At 47.2% G+C, this 21,167-nt stretch overlaps 1 protein-coding gene and 1 long non-coding RNA gene across 2 annotated transcripts in view; one reads left to right on the top strand and one right to left on the bottom strand.

Moving 5' to 3' along the window:
- The window catches only part of CUX1 (cut like homeobox 1), a 256,957-nt gene extending 239,415 nt beyond the window's left edge, over nucleotides 1–17,542 (top strand). Inside the window, exons 15-23 of the mRNA XM_083587394.1 lie at nucleotides 5,929–6,065; nucleotides 7,577–7,643; nucleotides 8,098–8,210; nucleotides 8,890–9,006; nucleotides 11,644–11,727; nucleotides 12,515–12,571; nucleotides 14,476–14,556; nucleotides 14,904–14,968; nucleotides 15,682–17,542. Coding sequence (XP_083443520.1) covers nucleotides 5,929–6,065; nucleotides 7,577–7,643; nucleotides 8,098–8,210; nucleotides 8,890–9,006; nucleotides 11,644–11,727; nucleotides 12,515–12,571; nucleotides 14,476–14,556; nucleotides 14,904–14,968; nucleotides 15,682–15,742 — 782 coding nt within the window. The 3' untranslated portion in view covers nucleotides 15,743–17,542. The remainder of the gene's footprint in view (nucleotides 1–5,928; nucleotides 6,066–7,576; nucleotides 7,644–8,097; nucleotides 8,211–8,889; nucleotides 9,007–11,643; nucleotides 11,728–12,514; nucleotides 12,572–14,475; nucleotides 14,557–14,903; nucleotides 14,969–15,681) is intronic.
- LOC310750251 overlaps nucleotides 1–21,167 on the bottom strand; it is a 345,492-nt gene that overhangs the window by 322,109 nt on the left and 2,216 nt on the right. Inside the window, exon 2 of the long non-coding RNA XR_014542022.1 lies at nucleotides 19,198–21,154. This is a non-coding gene — a long non-coding RNA (uncharacterized lncRNA). The remainder of the gene's footprint in view (nucleotides 1–19,197; nucleotides 21,155–21,167) is intronic.

The following is a 21,167-nucleotide window of genomic DNA, read 5'->3' as shown; positions in this document are numbered from 1 at the left end:
GCCTGAGACCTGCAGGTATAGGATGGTATACAAATTGAATTATTTATTATTATTATTATTATTATTATTATTATTATTAACAACAACAACTCCCATCAGCACCAGCAAGTGTGGTCTGGGTTGACGGAAGTTGTAGTTCGGCAACCCCTGGGGGGGCCAAAGGTTACTCCTACCTGGTGTGCGCACACACACACACACACAAAGATAGCAGGTTGGATCCGAAGGTGTCCCTCCGCTGGGAGAAAGCCTCTTGCACTTAACAAAAGAGATGTTTACAACTTGGTGGAAGAGCGCTGTGTGTGAGAAAACTGGCTCCCAAATCCCAGCATCTTCTTCCATTTGAACAAACTCTTATCTCTCTGCCCTTTTGGGGGGATCCACTGGAGTATATTTGCTACTGTCCCTATCTTCCATATCCACTCTTCCTCATATTGTACCACAGCCCATTTTTCCCTCCCCTTGCCCTCCGCAAATAAATTTGCAAATGTGCCAAAAATCAAAGGCGGCAGCAAAAATTCATCTCCCCAGTGTGCCCACCACCATTCAACCACCCAAGTGATTAATTCCAAAAGGTATTAAGTATACATTTATTCATTCATAAATATAAATTCATTTATTTCCTCAGTATACCCACTGAAAACCCAATTAATCAATCCAAAAAGGTATGAAAGATAAAAAATTATTTATAAATTCATTCCTTTATCCCCCCCCAGTATAACCAACGATCAACAACCCAGCTAATCAATCACTAAACTAAATACAATTTTTGTTTTATTCCAAAGTGCATGCCATTGAAATCATTCCCAAGAGAATTGAAATCCAAGTTTTAATTGCCACTAATATATTCCTACACATAGAATCAGTATTATCAATTGTATACTTGGAGTGGAGTTTACTTGCAGAAATTTAAGTAAAGCCATTTGTTTATCAATTAATTTGATTCTATTTTATTTATATATTTTTTAAATTTTCTTTTTTATAAGCTAGTGAGCATAAGCAGTGAGCATAAGCAGCTGATTCTACTCTGAGCAACAAACAGCCCCCAAAGCTCTTCCCCCTCCCAAGCCCCACAAAAACAACCTAAACCAGGGGAAAAGGAATAACCAAAGAATAAGGCAACTCCATCCACACAATTTGTCCCAATAAAGAACCAGAAATAATTTCCAATAATGCCAAAACTAAGGAACCTGAACACAACCAGTTTGGAGTAGTGAGTGGGAGACCAGGGTTCAAATCCCCACTAAGCCATGCCCTCAAGTTTATTGTGAAGAGGGAGAACCAGGTACACCACCTTGAACTCCACTGAGAAAAAAGTGAGATGATAAAAAGGCAATAAAATAAAAAGAAAGTCTGCCAACAGTCCTTGGCATAGAGCCGGCTAAAATCCATCAGAAGATTCCAGATGGGTAAAAGAAAGTGCATAGTTAAACCATGGCCCTCCTTCCCTCAGGAGGCAGCGATGGCCTCCAATTTGGATGGCTTTAGAAGAGAATTTGACAAATTCCTGAAGGAGAGGGCTTCTGATGGCTGTGCTCTTCCTCTGAAGTTGGAGGCAGCTGTGCTTGTGAATTGCCAGAAACCACAGGAGGGGAGAGGACTCTTGCGCTTCAATCCTGCTTGCTGGTTTCCCACAGGTTTAATAATAATAATAATACCCCACCCATCTGACTTGCCCCAGCCACTCTGGGCGGCTTCCAAAATACATTAAAACAATAAAACATTAAACTTTTTTTTTTTAAAAAAAACAACTTCCCCATACAGGGGTGCCTTCAGGTGTCTTCTAAAGGTTATGTAGTTAGTTATCTCCTTGACATCTGATGAGGGGAATTTTAAATGGGAGGTTGGCCACTGAGAGATCAGGATGTTAGACCAGATGCGCCATGGGCCTTAAATCAAAAGAAAGGCCTTCAAGCCACCATGTTGTGTATTCCGCCTCCTACCAATAATCCCTATGTATTGTGCCACATAAAAAAACACCCCATGCAAAGGACACACCCAAAAGTGACTCAATTGTCAAATTGAGAGCCAGTGTGGTGTAGTTGTTAAGAGCGGTAGTCTTGTAATCTGGGGAACCGGGTTCGCTTCCCCGCTCCTCCACATGCAGCTGCTGGGTGACCTTGGGCTAGTCATACTTCTTTGAAGTCTCTCAGCCCCACTCACCTCACAGAGTGTTTGTTGTGGGGGAGGAAGGGAAAGGAGAATGTTAGTCGCTTTGAGACTCCTTAAAAGAGAGTGAAAGGCGGGATATCAAATCCAAACTCTTCTTCTTCTTCTTCTTCCCTCCAGGCTCTGCTAAGGCCCCAAGGCAGGGAAGCAGAGAAGGCCAGGCCCAACCACTGAGCAGCACTCCCCTGCTTTTGAGCGCTTGCCATCACCTCAGCACTAAGGCAGAGGAGGGAAGCAGATGAAATCCCTTCAAGTGCCGGTTGGAGGAGAGTTATGAACCCCTTGGGATAACTCGGTGGGGGGCCCAGCTTGAGATTTAATGGTCCGACTCCATAAAGCAGCTTCCTAGTTTCCTAAGTTCTATTATTCTAGGGGCAGACAGAAAAAAAGAGGGCTAGACCTGCTCAGAGGACAGTTGGGGTGGGATTAGAAATGGATATATTATGTCCAACCCTTTGGAGAGAGGTGGGAGAGGAATTGAGGGTGCAGCCCTATTCAGGACTTAAGACCCATTGAATATGTAACAGATGGGGCTCCTGAATAAGCATGCACAGAAGTGCCTATCCCCACATCAGCAACTAGCATGACGGCATTTAAAATATGCACATACAATAAACAGTTAAAGCACACACACAGTCAGTGGCAGGAGGCGGGAAAGGGGAACACAACTGGGCAGACTGTGTGTCAGGAGCTGGAGTCTGGGACAGGTCAGCAATAAAACAGCCAACGTCAGTGAATTATTATTATTATTTATACCCCGCCCATCTGGCTGAGTTTCCCCAGCCACTCTGGGCAGCTTCCAGTCGAGTGTTAAAAACAATACAGCATTAAATATTAAAAACTTCCCTAAACAGGGCTGCCTTCAGATGTCTCTTAAAGATAAGATAGCTGCTTATTTCCTTCACATCTGAAGGGAGGGCATTCCACAGGGCGGGCACCACTACCGAGAAGGCCCTCTGTCTGAAGATAACTCTTTATTCAAAGAAACCCAAACAGTGCAGGCCTAGTGATTCCAGCAACTCTTCCCAGTAGGTCTTGCCCCAATGAGGCAGTTGCAAGGACAGAAGGTCCCCGCCTTCCTGCCACTCTCTAGAGGTCCTTCTCCAGCAGCCTAAGACTCCATTGTCTTGTCTCTCTTTGCTTTGCCCTCATCATCCCCCTCTTCTAAGCTCTGGGAGGCTAGCAGGAGAGGGAAGCTGGTGGCAGCAGGAGGGGGAAACCCCCCGGCTTCTTCAGCAGCCTGCCTCCCCTCTGCCTCTTGGCCACCCTCCTCTCCAGCCTTCACTTCTATCCCCCCCCCCCCGAGTCTCTGCCCCACTTCTTCCCTTTGGGGTTCCCCAGCTGGGGCCTCCCACCATTCCTCTGCCTCCAGCCACTCCATGCCTCTGCAACAAGCGGAATCAGTCTCAGATATCCCAAAACAAAACTGCTTTAACTTGGAGTCGAAAATCATAGCTGAGCCAAATTTTCTCTAAAGCTATTAGGGTCTCTTTTTTGGGGGGGGGGTAGTCTGAGGGGCTTCTGTGGGAAGGAATGGCAGCTGCCATGAGCACTGCTGCTGGTAAATTCACAAAAATACCACCCCCACCCCCATTTCACCACTTGCAAATAGGATGACAACATTGCAGAGGGTGAAGGCATTTCCACTCAGTCCAGTCAAAAATCTCAACAAAAAGTGGACAGAGCTGGTGTCAAAGGAAGGCTATATGATCTATTGTTGGTTGTTGTTCTTATCTCCCCTTCACCAGCAGGTCCTAGAGCAGGTTATGGCAATTTATAACTGAGTTTTAAAAATAGTTATATCAGTCACAAGACTCAAGTGGGTCTTAAAACCATATGTTTTATTTAATTATTCTATTCATAATATTTATACACCACTTGATCGTTTTTTAAAAAAACAACAACCCTCAAAGCAGTTTATAAAAAGAGCAAAACAATAAAATTACAGGTTAAAAACTGTTGAAAGCAACTATTTTTTTTAAAAAAAATTAAAATCGGCAATAAACTAAAAACAGATTAAAACACACATCAGCGTTCTACATGTCTGGGTAAGCTTTTGTCTGAACAAAAATGTTTTTAGTAAACACCGAAAAGAGTGCCGCGAAAGTGCCTGCTCGATGTCGAATCAAAGCCGTCGAGTGGGATAAGGCAATCTCATGCTTGGAAACTTCTCGGGTGTCAAAAGCCAGGGGAAAGAGATACACAAGGATTGAGGCACACAGCCACTTGGTGCCATCAGTATATGCAAATGTCTGGCTCGTTTAAGACTATATGGAACCTTTATTCTCAAGTATGATGGAAGTCATAGATGGAGAGTGCTTTTTTTATTTTAAAAAATCTATTATTTGTAAAGGAAATCTTTGTATAATACTTTATTATCCCTTGGGAGCTGCACTGTATCTTTGTACTTTTGTCCCAGCAGGCTGTGACGCTTTTTTTGGGGGGGGGGTGGAATCTGGAGCCTGTCTCCTTAAGAAGAGAGATCCTAAGCAGAGCTTGGAAAACCAGCAACACAGAAAATAAGTTGATCAATTGCGCAAGGCAAGTGAACGATGCTCCTCTGCCTTGCCACACCTCCTCTGCCCAGAGGCAGATGAGCATTGCCCACTGTCACCAGGCTGCCCAGGCAGTGCTCAGCCACAGAAAGGGCATGTTCTAAGAATCTAAGAGGTGTGCTCAGATTGCGACAGGAAGGGCCAGGAGACTTTGCTAGTGCCCCACCTGTGGTGAGCGCAGACACCTAGAACATGTCCTAGAACCCTGTGCAGCATGCAGGGGGGTTGTGGCAGCTGAGTACACATGGGGAAAGAGTGAGGTTAAGGCCCCCAAGAGTCTTCTGGTCCTCAAAATTCCATACTTGAAAATCTGAAAGCCACTGTGGGTGGTTGTTTTTTTTTAAAAAAAAGGTTGTATACCAGTATTTCTTATGAAACTGTGACCTCTAGTGGCTTGGTTCTGTACTAGGCAATCCTATTTATAATGTGGATTGTTGCAATATCTATCATCCATCTATCTATCTATCTATCTATCTATCTACATGGATCTGGGGAATCTTTGCCCTCTGAAGATGTGGAGCAAAACAATTTAGCAGTAAGGAGAGGCATGCGTGAAAAATTAGCTCTCTATTGTTCGCAATATCCCACCAAGAATGGTGCTTTAGCTGTTTAAGTATAGCTCATTGTGCACCTGCATGAACACACTACTTAATTTTTATTTTAAAAAAGGTTTTGTTTTGTTTGCCGCATCTCAAAGATGTCTGAAAGCCAGACCATCTGAAGTGTGTGGTTGTCCACTGGGATCCCAAGAAGTCCGTGTTATCACTTATATTTACAGTAGTTTGCCCCTATCTTGGTTATTGTTGTTGTTAATTGCACTTATATCCCAATTTTTCTCCAAGGAGCTCAAGGTACCATATATAGTTCTCCCTCCTCTCAGTTAATCCCCACAACAGCCCTTGGAGGTAGGTCAGATTGAGAGGCAGTGACAGGCACTCAAGGTCATGGCCAAATGTGGATTTGAAACCTAGTCTGTCAGATCTTAGTCTGACACTAACCGCTACTACTGCACTGGCTCTCAACATCTATTATGCATCTATTAAATCTCACCCTTCCGTTTCTTGTCTTCCTTCGTATTTGTGGAAATAACCTTCCAAAAATCATAACAACACGGACTTGCCACCGCAAGGTGTGAGAGATCCCAATTCTTTTTCTATTGTTACTTGTCCCTATTGAATGCACCATGCCTTGTCCCCCAACCCCACAGGTCGCTGTGCTGACTTGCAGATCCAGTTCACCGAAGCCGTCTCCACAGTTGCCGACCAGAAAGAACTGATTGCAAAACTGGAGCATGACCTCAGCACCATTCAGTCCATGTCTGCAATGCGCCGCCCCGACGCAGAGGTGAGTCCCCTTTAACCATTTGCTGCCCCCCACTTGCAGCAAAGTCAGCCACCAGGGGCCAAGCCAGGTGAGATCCGTTCATACCATTAGTCTTCTTCTCTGTGGAGAACTCCCCGTTGCTATGAATGGCTACTAGCCCCCATGGCTAGCTGCTGGGAATCACAAGTGGAAACAGTGCCTCTGAAGAGCTGCGGTGAGTGAACTAGACTGGGAACCAGGGTAGAGAGAGGTGCTGTAAATATTTGCATCCCCCTGTGTTTCCTATCCTATCACCAGCTCCGTATACCTCCTGTTTGTATTGGAAGAAAAGCTTCCAGTAATGCAAATGGGAGATTTACTTCCTATGCATAGAACAGGGGGTGGGGGGCATTCCAGAAAGGGACCTCAGTAGGGTGCAAAGTTTTAAAGCCCCTCTGCACCTTGGGCCTTGATTTGGACTGGGCAGGTGGACTCCTGCTGTTTTCCTTCCTGTGAAACATCCTTCTCAGGACTCAGCTACGTTAGTACTGTGGTACCTCGGGTTAAGTACTTAATTCGTTCTGGAGGCCCGTTCTTAACCTGAAACTGTTCTTAACCTGAAGCACCACTTTAGCTAATGGGGTCTCCTGCTGCTGCCGCGCCACCGGAGCACGATTTCTGTTCTCATCCTGAAGCAAAGTTCTTAACCCGAGGTACTATTTCTGGGTTAGCAGAGTCTGTAACCTGAAGCATGTGTAACCTGAAGCGTATATAACCCGAGGTACCACTGTAAAGAAAAAGTGTTTTATATGCATTATAATAACAGTGTGACGCCAGCTGCCGCTGTGGAGTCCCATCTCTCACCAACGTGATTTCCCATAATAAAGTTTACAGTGCATTTTCTTGAAATGCTTTTTCGACCCAGCCTCGCCGTTCCCAGCTAACTTGTCTCATTTGGCTTTCAGCTAGTTCCCAACCTGCCCTGTTGTTTCATTCTGCATAATAATTCATTACGCATAAATTGAATGCATAATGGATGTAATACACACACACACACAGATGTCATACTGTACGGCAAAACTACCCATTTCAAATACAAACCACTCTATGCAAAATTATCCTATGCTTCCTGAAACCTGGTTGTTCAAAGCAAGGCATAGGACATCTTCAGGACTTATCTTACTCAAACTCATAGGTGGCCCAGCGGGAGCCAAGTTCAAAATGGCAAGCAGTGGGAGGAGCCAGATGCAAAATGGTGGCTGGGAGCATGGAGTTAGTTATCCTCACCCAATGAAGCCATGCCCCGGGATGAGCTGCATATACAAGTTCAAATCCACACTTTAGTTATTACAGATCAGGGATGCTAATTTCGTTCTTGCTGTTAAATCAGGAGGTGTAAATAATCCACCAGGAGATCCCAATCGGCTGAGGCACTATAATATCAGCAATAGCATCTCAGCTCCTACGAGTATCTTGTCGTGAATGGAAAGAAGAGCAAACTCTCCCATGTCGTTCCTGCATCCATGTTCTCCTTTTCTCTTTCCTTCCCAAAGGGTGCCGCCATTCAAAACCTTGAGAACATCCCTGAGCCCATCAAAGAGGCAACAGCGCTTTTCTATGGTAAGCAATTAGCCAGCAGATGGAGACTCTGTTTGCCCAGGCCGTGGGTGAGATTGCTCTTCTGTAGGAAGCGTTTTGCTGCCTGGCTCAGCCTCCAACTACCAGAGTCCTTTTGGTGACCTCAACAGGAGGCAGTGATGCTTTCTTATGTTTTAATCAGGTGAGGTAGGAGGGCAGAAACCCTCATAAGGTTCTCTAAGGGCTGTTTCTCCCCCCAAAAAAAGCAGGGGGAGGGGAAAGCTGGTAGGGAATGGCCAGCTAAGTTATGATGAAAAATGGCAGAGTTGGGGGGGGGGGGGAATCATTGTTGGTGAAAAGCAAAGAATAAAAGAAAGCAAGAGAGTTCAAAGAGATGTACATTGTCATTTACTGACTGCAATGAATGACCTTGGTATAAGCCCACAGGAGTGCTGTGGGTTTCAACGTTTTTCCTGTACTCCGACCTGTTTCCTAGGCTACCCACCATCAGCAAGCACCCCGATTCCAGAGGGCCAGATGGACTCCCTCCTCTCCATCATCTCCAGCCAGAGGGAGCGCTTCCGAGCACGCAACCACGAGTTAGAAGCGGTAAGGATCCCTGGAGGGCAGCAGGGGCTTGGGCTGGCCCCGCAGGCCCTGCCGGTTCTTGGGCTGTGCAGCCGGGGGTCATCGCAGCTGGGCCACCATCTTGAAAAGGCTACTCTGGCCAAGCACAAGGCAGTGGAAATGAAAACGGAGATCTGGTCAAACGAGTCTCTCTGGGACCCTGCCATGGGGAAGTATCCATCGGACCGCCTCTCTTGAAAACCTTATGCCACCAGTCATTCTGATGGTTGTTCTGCACTGCTTTTGATGTTTTCATATTGCTGTGAGCTGCCCTGATAGTTCATGAGAGGGCAGTATATGAATACTTTTCTGAATATAAACAAATGCATTCATAGCGAGTTTTCCGAGGGTGCGACTTGCGTATTTCCAGAAACATAGGCCTGCCTCTGAACAGGGCAGGTAGTTGATATTATTATTATTATTATTATTATTATTATTATTATTATTATTATTATTAGGCTATGTTTACTGCCCTTGGCTCCTTTTGGGAAGGAGAGGGCAGGACATAAATTTAATAAATAAATGAAGAAGAGCCATGCAAAAAGGGAGCGCTCACATTGTTACTATGGAAGCTTCCATCTCCGTGCAGAGCTTGTGCCTTTTATCAGGAGCTCAGGCGGGCCTGATTCTGACCCTTTTCTTCCTCTGTCTGTTCTGGCAGGAGAACCGGATGATGCAGCATACAATGCAGGCCCTCCAAAGTGAGCTGGACAACCTGAGAGCCGACAACATCAAGCTGTATGAGAAGATTAAATTCCTGCAAAGCTATCCCGGACGGGTCAGTGGGCTGCCCTGTCAAGAATGGCATTACGCTTGTTTATGAAAGGGCTGTCTTAAGTCATCTAGCCGCTGGAGATGTAATAGGGACAATGCTTCTTTAAAACATATGTTCTTACAATGTCCTACATTGGTAAATTTTTGGCAGAGAGCAATAGAAATAATCAATGCAACTGTACGAAATAATCTTATATTTGCAGGGAAATATCCTTTTCAGTTATATACACCTGCTACTTTCTTCCACACTAGGGTGAGACATATTGTTTTTCTATTTAGATTACAGGAATTATTTCTGCACTTGCACCTGTATGTATAAATTTGCATATGCAAATCTACTGTAAATCTACACACACACACACCCTTTTCTCTTTTTTGGTGATGTTTTTGGGAAAGGTTCCAGGGAAGAGGTGGCCTCACATGGATGGTTTGCAAAGCGGTTTTTCACAATTACTTTGACAGCCGGCTTCAGCGTAGCAGCAGTTCACACAGGGCCTGTCCTTGAGCCACTGATTCAGCACACCTTGGCTGGCACTGCATTAATGTGTTGAATGAACTGGCCCCCAACCAGGGAATGGCAGGATCTGGTCATGGAATCGTGTGGAGCCATTTTGCACACACACACCCCAGGAAACAGTGGGTACTTTTCATTCTCTAGATCAGCTTCCACTACCAAGGTGAAGAAGGCAGGTGGAGGAATTTTCTTTTGGTTAGCTTTCCCTTTTTTGCTATGGTGCCGGCGGATTCCCACATGCACGACCTTTTCAGAGACAGGGTAGTATATAATCACAAATTAAAGTAATTTAGTTGGCTTGGAGGCCACTTTCCGAGCCCCAACCCGTTTGCACAACCTTTTAACGTTTTGCAAGAGCAAAGTTCTTCGGCTTTCATCATGCAGCGCTGGTCCTCCACACGTCCAGGAGAGAGAGCTCTTCCCTTTCCCAAGTAACCCAGTGGCTTCAGGGAATCCGCTTGCTGAGAGAGCATGTGCCAACTTGAGAAGAGAAGGGCAGAGCAAAGCGCTTTGCTTCAGTGTTTTCCAGCACCGCCCTGTTTATTGCATGACGTCTCTCGCCATTGGCTCTGCTCCAGGTGTGCTTCTCAGCATCCCACCTGTCAAAAGGAGGGTGGCCCAAAACTCATCTCATATCACACACACACACACACACACACACACACACACACACACACAGAGGAGAGCATCACCACAGAAAGGGCAAACATATGCATAAAGATCACACAGGCTAATTGATATAAATAGGTGTGGAATTACAAATAATTTAATTTAAACAGAAATACAGTGCATTCAGGGACACAGGTGGTGCTGTGGGTTAAACCACAGAGCCTAGAACTTACCGATCAGAAGGTCGGCAGTTCGAACCCCCGCGATGGGGTGAGCTCCCGTTGCTCGGTCCCTGCTCCTGCCAACCTAGCAGTTCGAAAGCACGTCAAAGTGCAAGTAGATAAATAGGTACCACTCCAACGGGACGGTAAATGGCGTTTCCGTGCGCTGCTCTGGTTCGCCAGAAGCGGCTTAGTCATGCTGGCCACATGACCCGGAAGCTGTACGCCGGCTCCCTCGGCCAATAAAGCGAGATGAGCGCCACAACCCCAGAGTCAGCCACGACTGGACCTAATGGTCAGGGGTCCCTTTATCTTTACCTTTACCTTTACTCTTTCAGAAGGCTCTTTAAGATTCTGAACTGGGAGCCAATGGCCCTCCAGACATTCTTGGACTCCCAACTCACATCGGCCCCAGCCTGCCTGGACCAGTGGTCAGGGGCAGTGTGATTTGTAGTCCAACAACATCAGGGGGGGCACAGGTTGCCTATCCCTGAAACACAGGATGCCTTCAAATAGAGTGATTTCCTCTGATAGCCCTTGAAATAGAGAACTGTAAAGGTGGCCTAGTTAGCAGGAACCACACTAGTTTCTTGGTGACACACTGGGGAAAGTTTGCTTGCCCTTTGGGGACTGGAGGCCGTAGATCAGGGGTCAGCAAACTTTTTCAGCAGGGGGCCGGTCCACTGTCCCTCAGACCTTGTGGGGGGCCGGACTATATTTTTTTTGGGGGGGGTATGAACAAATTCCTATGCCCCACAAATAACCCAGAGATGCATTTTAAATAAAAACACACATTCTATTCATGTAAAAATACCAGGCAGGCCCCACAAATAACCCAGAGATGCATTTTAAATAAAGGGACACATTTTACTCATGTAAAAATACACTGATTCCTGGCCCATCCGCGGGCCGGATTTAGAAGGCGATTGGGCCGGATATGGCCCCCGGGCCTTAGTTTTCCTACCCATGCCCTAGATGCTTTGATTTGGGGCAGGCAGTGAAGCTTGAATCTCCCTCCCGCTCTGTCGTGCACAAAGACATGCACCTACTTGCTCGCTTAGGTTGCTAAATGTCCCCCGCTCCCCAATCTGCACTAACTTTCTGCTTCCTCCAGAGAAGGATTGAGCCTGGGACTTTTTCTGCATGCAGAGCAGCTGCTCTGCTGCTGAGCAACAGCTCTGGAAGAACCATGGCATTCGAAGTGAGGCAGTAGCTTTGTGACGACTGCTTCCACACATCTGGGAGCAAACACGCATCCACAGCCTCACCCTGACTTCCGTGTTTGGGTCTCTTCTAGGGCAGTGGCAGTGACGACACTGAGCTCCGCTACTCCACCCAGTATGAAGAGCGCCTGGACCCCTTCGCCTCCTTCAGCAGGAAGGTAAGAGAGGCTCTCGTATGGAGCTGCGGGAGGGAAGGGAAAGAAGGGCTTAGAAATACAGACGTACCTTGGAAGTCGAATGGAATCCGTTTCGGAAGTCCGTTCAACTTCCAAAACGTTTGACCTCCAAGGTGTGGCTTCTGATTGGCTGCAGGAAGCTCCTGCAGCCAATCGGAAGCTGTGGAAGCCCCACCAGACATTCGGCTTCCGAAAGAATGTTCAAAAACCAGAACAATCACTTCTGGTTTTCAATTGTTCGGCAGCCAAAATGTTCGGCAACTAAGTCATTCAAATTCCAAGGTACGACTGTACTACATTTCCTAGGTGATGTCTATCAGCCACCTTCAAGCAGTGCTCCACCACTGTTTTATTTTTTCCCCCCATTACATCTTGTTTAGCTACATCTTGTTTATCTGGGGCAACCCTGCCAGATGGGTGGGGTGTAAAGAATAAAATTGTTGTTGTTGTTACTACTATTATTACTAACTTTAATTACTGCAAGAGCACTTCTAGGGGTATGCGGTGTTCCTACAGCAGCAATCTCAGCCACCCTGGTGATGCCCCTATGCCCGGCTGGCAGGCAGGCATTAGTGGGCCCATTTTACAGACAGCAAACTAAGCTTGGAGAATAACATCTTGACCTCGAGTCTGTTCACATTTAAGCACTGGGTAAATTTAAGTGGGCTTGTTAGATCATGGGCTGATGTTGGCATTGCAGGTGAGGCATGGCCGATTTCAGTTTTTCCTTTCACTTTTCCATCTCTGCTTTGTGTTTGTTTGTACTCAGGAGCGCCAGAGGAAGTACCTGAGTCTCAGCCCGTGGGATAAGGCAACTCTTAGCATGGTAAGGCAAGCACTGATGCTCTGTCCTCTCCCATCTGATGTGGAGGAACACTGACCTAGGCCACATTCACACCAGACATTGAAAGCAGTGTGATACCGCTGTAAACAGTTATGGCTTCGCCCCAAAGAATGATGGGAGCTGTAGTTTGTTAGGGATGCTCAGAGTTGTTAGGAGACCCCTCTATTCCCCTCACAGAGCTACAATTCTCAAAAGTTCCCAGGGAAAAGGAATTTGTCTGGGAATTGTCACTTGGTAAGGGGAATAGGGGACACGAGTGGCGCTGTGGTCTAAACCACAGAGCCTGGGGCTTGCTGATCAGAAGGTTGGCGGTTCGAATCCCCGCTACGGGGTGAGCTCCCATTGCTCGGTCCCTGCTCCTGCCCACCTAGCAGTTTGAAAGCACATAAACGGCATTTCCGTGCGCTGCTCTGGTTCGCCAGAAGCGGCTTTGTCATGCTGGCCACATGACCCGGAAGCTGTCTGAGGACAAACGCCAGCTCCCTCGGCCTATAGAGCGAGATGAGCGCTGCAACCCCAGAGTCGTCCACAACTGGACCTAACGGTCAGGGGTACCTTTACCTTAAGGGGAATAGGGAGGGTCTCCTGACAACTTTCAGACGAGGCAACCAGAATGGGACGTGGTTTTCCAGAGGCAGCTACATCACTGGTTTATATAAAGTCAATTTGATCCCGCTTCTTAGCAAGTGTGCATTCCTCATGCATGGAGAAGAGAAGGCCGTGGGTCACTGGGACCAGCCTGGCCTGGCCAAGAACGACAAGCCCTTGTTTCACAGCTGATGTCCGTGTGTGTCTGTACTGAAACGCGAGGCCCAGCAGGTGTGCGCCGTCACCAGTTGCCCTGCCGTCCTTGTGTACTGATGTCATCAGGCCTGGCATGCCAGGAAGATCATATTTGCCTCTGAAGGCAATCCTGTCCCACAGTTTGGACAGAACTGGCAGCCCATGTTGTGTTGGAAATACCCAGAGGAGGGAAACAGATGTTCGGCGAGGTCTGGGCTGGTTGCCAGCAGAGTTTGCACCAGCTGCAATCTGCTTCATACATGGATACACAAAGCTGCTTTTCCCTGAGTCAGCCCACTGGTGCACTTAGCTTACTGTCACCTGCTCTGACTGGCAGCACCTCTCCACAGCCTGCAATCCCTTTCTTAATAACTCGGTGCGAACCTATAGTGTGCAGCCATGCTTGGAATGCTGTGTACAGTTCCTGGTCATTTTGCTTCAAAAAAAAAGCTGGGAGAAAGGTTCAGAAAAGGGCAAGTGAAATGATCAAGGGGGCAGAGCAACTCCCTTATGTGGGGGGAAAAAAATCAAAATTTGAGTTTTTTCCACCTAAAAAATAGGCTAGTAAGTTGGTGAGGCGACATGTTTGAGGTATAGGCAGCAGTTATGCATGGTGCAGAGAAAGTAGACAGAGAGATGTTTTCTCTACCTCATAATACTAAAACCCAGCAGTGCTAGCCAAGGATCTGAGCAAGGGAGAGTCAGGACAGACAAAAGAATAGGCCTTTTCAGTGGTGGCTCCTCACTTGTGGAATGCTCTCCCCAGGGAGGCTCGCCTGGCACCTTCGTTACATAACTTCAGGTGCAGGCAGAAACATTCCTCTTCTCCCAGGCCTCTGGCTAATTCAACTGGTATAGTAGGAAGGGGCATTGTTTCCGTTTGGTACGATGGTATGTATTGTTATATTGTAAACCACCCTGTGATCTTCAGATGAAGGGCGGTATAAAATTATAATAAATATGAACAAGAATAATATATGAACTTGCCTAATTTGTACAGGGTGGCATACATTTCGTTTTTCATCGGCAGAATTCTGTATTTATTGGTTTTTCTGAAAAAGAGTATTTATGCCAAACCCTGTCTTCTTTTGGTGCACCTGCAGGGAAGATTCATCCTCTCCAACAAGACGGCCCGCACAATTGCCTTTTTCTACACTCTCTTCTTGCATTGCCTTGTTTTCCTGGTAAGTCTGTGGCTTGCTCTCTCTCTCTGATATCCTACTGCCTTTGGAAATAAGGAGTCTGTAGTTCAGCCTTCACAAACCTGGTGCCCTTAAGTTGCTTTATTTGTTTTAGAGCATTTGTACCCCGCTCCCCAGCCAGAAAGGGCTCTCGGAGTGGCTTGTGTACCATTGGTTGACTGGGAACCCAAAACCCCCAGGCACCCACTTGATTGGACCTCAAAGCCTGAATCTCTGTTGACGCAGGAAGGATGTTGCAGGGAGAACCTGAGCAAAGAGGATCATTGTGGGGTGGGGTGGGGGTTCCCACTCTCAGTTGAACAATTAACAGACTGCCTTTACTTTCTCAGGTTCTCTACAAAACGGCTTGGAGCGAGAGCGTGGGCAGAGACTGTGCCGCCTTCTGTGCAAAGAAGTAGGTATCGGAGGAGCTGCCTTCCCAGTTCTCTCCTTCAGTCTACCATGTAGATGCTTCTTCAGCTTCTGCAAACATGCCTTTCACTCTGCAAATGTGAAAATCAGGGCTGCAGGTGTCAAGTCAGTTGAGCCAATCCGTCGCTTGCGGTTTGAAGCAGGTCCGGGGGCGGGCACGCTTCCTGCCCCACGTCTCGGTGCTCCCCCCACCAACCCACATCCATATGTTGAACTTTGGTCATCTACATATGAACAACCCCCTAGGGCAGGGCCGGTTCAAGACATTTTGGCACCTGAGGCGAACCACAAAATGCTGCCCCCTCTCCTCCCTGCCAGGGAAGAAGGGGCGAATTCCCAGAGTGGTTTAGAAGCAACTCCTCTTGCCAGGGAACTTTGGGAGTTGTAGCTCTGCGAGAGGAAGAGAGGGGTCTCCTGTCCCCTCTCAGTACCCTTAAACAACACTTCCCAAAATTATTTAAAGTGATATGATTCTGCTCTCCCTGTGTGGGGCAGAAGGGGCCTGGTGCTGGATGCTGTCGTCCTTGAGAAGGCTTGACCTTGCACTGCTCCCCCTGCCATCATCTCCTGGCGTTGCCCCTCATATGGCCAACCTGTCAGGGTCAGGGGCTTGGCTTTTTGTCACTCTGCATTTTATGGGGCACAATATAGATTCACACCGAGGTGTGCTGATCCAGTTGCTTCCATCTCTTTCAGATATGCCGACCACCTGCACAAGTTCCACGAGAACGGCGAGAATGGGGATATGTGGCAATGAAGGCCCTGACTGGAAACCGCTGTGCCCCCCCCTTACTGGAGCCAATTCCATTTCCAGCCCAGAAAGGTTTAATCCCAGTGCTGCTCTGCCCCCATATTCCTTCTCCCTCAAGGACAACATTGTTCACAGGCTCAGGCTTGAGGCAAAAAAATATCTAGAGAGTGATACAACATTTTCGCAAAGCTGACTCAAGCTGATGCACTTGATTTCTCCTTGGTTGTCTCCAGCGGTAACTATCTGTCAAAAATGCTTATAAATTCAGCAGATTTAGGGCTGGTTCAGACATTCCCCAGCTCAATAGGATATGCCTTGCCTGTTCTTGGGGACTCATCAATTCACACAGAAATTATAAACTTGACTCAAGCTGTCCGCAGAAACAGCTGCAGGCACTCCAGTCTGAGAATTACGTCTCAGAAGCTGCAGTTCCATCCATGGGTAGCCTTCTCTTTGCAGATTTGTCCAGCTATACCCCACAGATGTGGTTTTTGAACATCTGAACCAGGCTCCCAGACATTTTACATTTAAGTCTGCCTTAGCACTGGGAGTTAATTCACAGAGGGGTTTTTATACAACCTTTTAAGCCAGCAGCAAGCCAGTGGTTTCATTCAGATGCAACACTCCCCGATTCTTCAAACCATAGTTTGGGAATGCGTGTGCCTGGCTTGTTAGAAAACTTCCTGGTTTCTCCAAACCAGACCTCCAAGCCAGGCTTGCAAACCACAGTCTAATCCTGATTTGCATCCTCGTTTGTGGGATTGCACAAACCATAGTGTCCGGTTCTTATGCCATGGCAAACTGGAACATGACAAAACAGGAAGTGCTATATTAAGCCGGGCACATGGGACGGGGAGAGGTTTGAAGGACTGGAGCACCCATGACGTCTGAATGTAGCGAGCAAGTCTTAATGCACTTCAGCAGACTGGCCAGCTCCTTCGATGCCAGAGGTTCCTCCTGTGCTTTTTGACAAAAGAAATTTAACAGCTCTGGGACATGGAAAAAGCTGCATTGGTTGAGCAAGAGAAGGAACCAGTACGCACCTGACAGTACTGGAAATGCTTCCCATGCAACAAAAACTTCCCCCTTGGCAGAGTGTGCTGCAAACCACAAGGGCTGGTTTGTGTTGGTTTTACATATTCCTGAAATGGGCCCACAGTGGGAAGCCACAGCTCCTTGCTGCAATCCATCTGCAGGGCAGGTTTCCCCACGGAATTGTTTGTGAAGCAGCAGTCAATCCTGCTGCAAAAAAAAAGAAAGGGACCCAAATAATGTTATGCAGAGGGATTTAAGGATAGTTTTGCTGGAGGCTTTAGCAAACTTGGGAAAACAAACATGGGAGAAAGGTGGCTTATCTGCTTTGGAACTGCTGCAGTAAACATTTTTCCTTTTGCGTGGTAGGCAGGAACTTTCTGTTGCAGAATTCCCTTCCTGTTTTTTGTTATTATTGAATTAAGAGGTTGTTCAATCCTGTTGTTTAATCGAGTAATGCAGTTGAGGGAAGAAGTGGTGGTCAAATGGATTGTGGCTTTTGAAAGCCTCTCGGAGCGGTTTCTTCGCTTTCAAATGTACCAGCGTTCTCAACTGCCTCCGAAAATCCCCCAAATTGAGTTTTCATAGTAAAGGTTTGATTTTGTAGTTGAAGGTGGGTGATGCAGATTGGGAAACCGATTACCCCCCCCCCTTTCCTCTTCCTACGATTATTTAAACTGCTTCTGGTGTGCGTAAATTGGTCTTTTCCCCCCTCCCTCCCTCTGCCTGCAAAGCAAAATCCTTTCCAGTAGAAATAAATGCTTGGAAGATGAATTGGACTCCCTGTGTACTCTGTTGGGTGTCAGTGTTGGAGGCCTGGAAAAAAATGGCAGGCAGTTGAGCCAATTGGCTTGGGAGCCGAGAGACCAACCCCAGATGGCATGAAACTGGGAACCCAACAGATCGTGGAATTGCAGAGTTGTTAGGGACACAGAGGGTCATCTTCTAGTCTAGGGGTCAGCAACCTTTTTCAGCCATGGGCTGGTCCACTGTCCCTTCAACCTTGTGGGGGGCCAGACTATATTTTGAAAAATAAATAATGAACGAATTCCTATGCCCAACAAATAACCCAGAGATGCATTTTAAATAAAAGGACACATTCTACTCATGTAAAAACACACTGATTCCCAGACCGTCCGTGGGCCGGATTGAGAAGGCAATTGGGCTACATCCGGCTGCCAGGCCTTAGGTTGCCTACCCCTGTTCTAGTCCTTTCCCCAATGAGATGCAGAGCAGAGAAGTGGCAGGAATGCTCAACCCTCTCTTCACCACTACCACTTTGCTGCTGCCCCATTCCCAACCTATAAGCAGTGCTTTTGGAAACCACAAGAACTGAGAAAGCACACCGACTCCTCAAGCAAAGTCAATCCTCTGTCAGCCTCAGCAAAACAGAGGGGATTCATTGCCCTGAACCCCTGGCCTACTGGTAGCAAGTCAGTATTGCCAAGTCCACAGGTCAGGAAACACAGTTCAGGGTCAATCCAAGAATGCAGCCAAAGTCCAGCAGTCAGGATACAGGCCAGAGTCAAACCCAAAGGACAGTCCCATAGAGGTCCAGGAGCATCCAAGGTCCCTCAATGTGGGCAGTTAAACAGACACAGCACCACATCTCTGCTTCCCTTTTGTACTTTGCATGCTGATTGCATGCTCATCTAGGATTGATGATGCAGGTGACTCTCACCTGTCCTGCCCTGGAGTCTACTCCAGCTGAGGAATCACACCCCTCCTTCCAGAACTAGTGAGCCTCACCTGGGCTATGGGCATTTGTCTGTCTCAGCCTCCTAGAGAGTCCCTTCCACTGCTCCCTACACCTCAGAGGCCACCGTGTTCATAGAGACAGAAGCCCCTCTGGTTCTGGTGATGGGTCCTGCTATTCTGGTTTCTGTGCACTGACCTCAATCCCCTCAGCAACTAAAGCAAAAATAAAAATAAAAGTACAGTCACACCTCGGGTTGAAGTACCCTCAGGTTGAGCGTTTTTGGGTTGCACTCCGCGGCGACCTGGAAGTAATGGAGCACGTTGCTTCCAGGTTTCACCGCTTGCGCATGCACAGACACTAAAATGACGTCAAGCAGCCTCAGAGAAAAGTGAGGAATGGAAACTGGAAGCACCATGTGGCTATTTACTGGGCAGGATCTCCCTTCCTCTTAGCTGCAGCGTCTTATCATCCCATTTCCTCTTTCTAAATAACTTTGCAACAAGTGACTCTGCTCTAAGATGTCTGGCATCAACAGCGTCTGTTTTCCTTGGCAAACCTTCACCATCCTTAGACCTGCAGAGCGGGGAGATCAGTTGCCTAGCAAGGGACTGTCAGATTGGGTGATGTTCAAGGTACTTTGTAAAATTAGTTTTCGAAAAACAGGTGCGAAATCTCCAAGGCTACTTCCACGCTATAACCTAGAGCTGAGTAGCTTCGAGAACACTAGAACACTGTCCAACCATCTCATCCTGTCGTCCCCTTCTCCTTGTGCCCTCCATCTTTCCCAACATCAGGGTCTTTTCCAGGGAGTCTTCTCTTCTCATGAAGTGGCCAAAGTATTGGAGCCTCAGCTTCAGGATCTGTCCTTCCAGTGAGCACTCAGGGCTGATTTCCTTAAGAATGGATAGGTTTGATCTTCTTGCAAGTCCATGGGACTCTCAAGAGTCTCCTCCAGCACCATAATTCAAAAGCATCAATTCTTCGGCGATCAGCCTTCTTTCTTTTATAGGCCACCTATATCTGGGCAGCAGCATTTTGAGCCTGTGGAAGTTTCCAAACTGTCTTCAAAGGTTCCATGCAGATGAATTACAGTAGTCAAACCTAATTTGACTAAGTGCATGTATAATCTCTCTGAATCATGGATTACCTGGATGACGGATTATCTCTCTAGTTAGAGTCGCAGCTGGTGGACCAACCTTGGCACTCCTACCCACACATGCAACCTGCACTTCCAAAGAAGGGCCACTTCCTCTGGCAGATTGAATGGATGAGACCAGGAGTGGATCCCATGGTCAAGAAGGCGGTTCCTGCACATGCCGTAGAGGGAAGTGAGGGGCAGATGGGGCTTGTCAACCTGGGAAGGTAGCCCATCTAGGAGAAGGAAAACACTGATCCTAAACGGGAGAAGAAAAGGCTAAGGAATAAACCCTACCCAAATCTGGAGGGGAGCCGCTAAGACGGTTGGATGGTATCTCATACGCCTCTTTCTGGCAATTCCTGCAGCCAAACTGGTGCCAAACATATTGCTCTGCTTTCATTTGGACTACATCAGCAAGGCCGAGAGTGGGGTCTTGTTGTTTGGGCAAAGCAGGACCTCCATACACACTGCTCAGACTTGCGCCCCAGAAAGATCACTTCAGTGCTGCTAACGCAGCTGTTTGACTTCACCCCCGGAGGCTCACTCTGTTGCTTCTGGAGACAGCAAAAGGAAGCAATAAAAGCAGTTGGCGCCTGCAAACAAGAAACTTTTAATTAAAGGCACAAGAATGCTGATACATTTTGATAGCTCTTTGTAGGTTTCCACTGAATGGGTTGGTGTGGCAAATATATTTTACTGCAGAAAAGTGCTGTGGATTTCATTACAGTGCACTGAAACAATCTGGCAACCCATAAAAATGTGTGATGGCAAGATGGCAATTCCACAAGCAAGACGAGCCTAGAAGCAACCCAAGGCTAGCAAAATTGTACTATTTGGAGAGAGGAGAGGGATAGGGTCCTCCCATCCCATATCGAGCTATGTAAATGTGATTATTTTGCAGGAACACCAGGGTGAACAGCCGGGTAAAACTTTCCCTGGGGAAGCCATCAACAATATGCTGTGTCCACAAACTATTTGGAGAAGTCAGCATTGCAACATCAGTCTTCATCACGATCTCACATTAATAGATTGCTCTCTGTCTCTTAAACTGACGCATGGTCATAAAAATAGCAGGAGGAATCAGTTGCCTTTGCAGGGGATTCGTTTTTTGAGACTATCCGGAAGTCATGGCTGTTACGAGAGGACGAGCTGGGAAGCTAATTTTAGCCCTCCTTTCTATGGGCTAACATGTAATGTAACAGTAGGAAACCCAAGAGCTGTTGTCAGAAGTTAACCCTCACTGCCCCACCCTCGGAAAGGGAAGCAGACTGATAGTGCAAGGATCAATCTGCAGGGGGAATATCATCTGATGTCCACAAGCAATATAGGGACATATGAAGCTGCCTTAAGGTCTATCTAACTCAGTATTGTCCATGCTGTCTTTCCGTGGCTCCCTAGGGTTTTAGGCAGGGGTCATGGGCCTTCCATATAGAATCGGCTTAGGCAGAGTCCATCCACTGAGCCCCTGATTGCGACCTGCTCCAATTAGGAGCAGGTGGAGGTTTATCCGCAGTTCAGCTACCTGGGTTTCTCTTAATCAGATAGGAACCTGCAGTGGCGTA

The sequence above is a fragment of the Podarcis filfolensis genome (assembly GCF_964270895.1).
Source record: "Podarcis filfolensis genome assembly, chromosome: 15".
In the NCBI taxonomy this organism is placed as follows: Eukaryota; Metazoa; Chordata; class Lepidosauria; order Squamata; family Lacertidae; genus Podarcis; species Podarcis filfolensis.
This window is presented reverse-complemented; position numbering and strand designations above follow the sequence as displayed.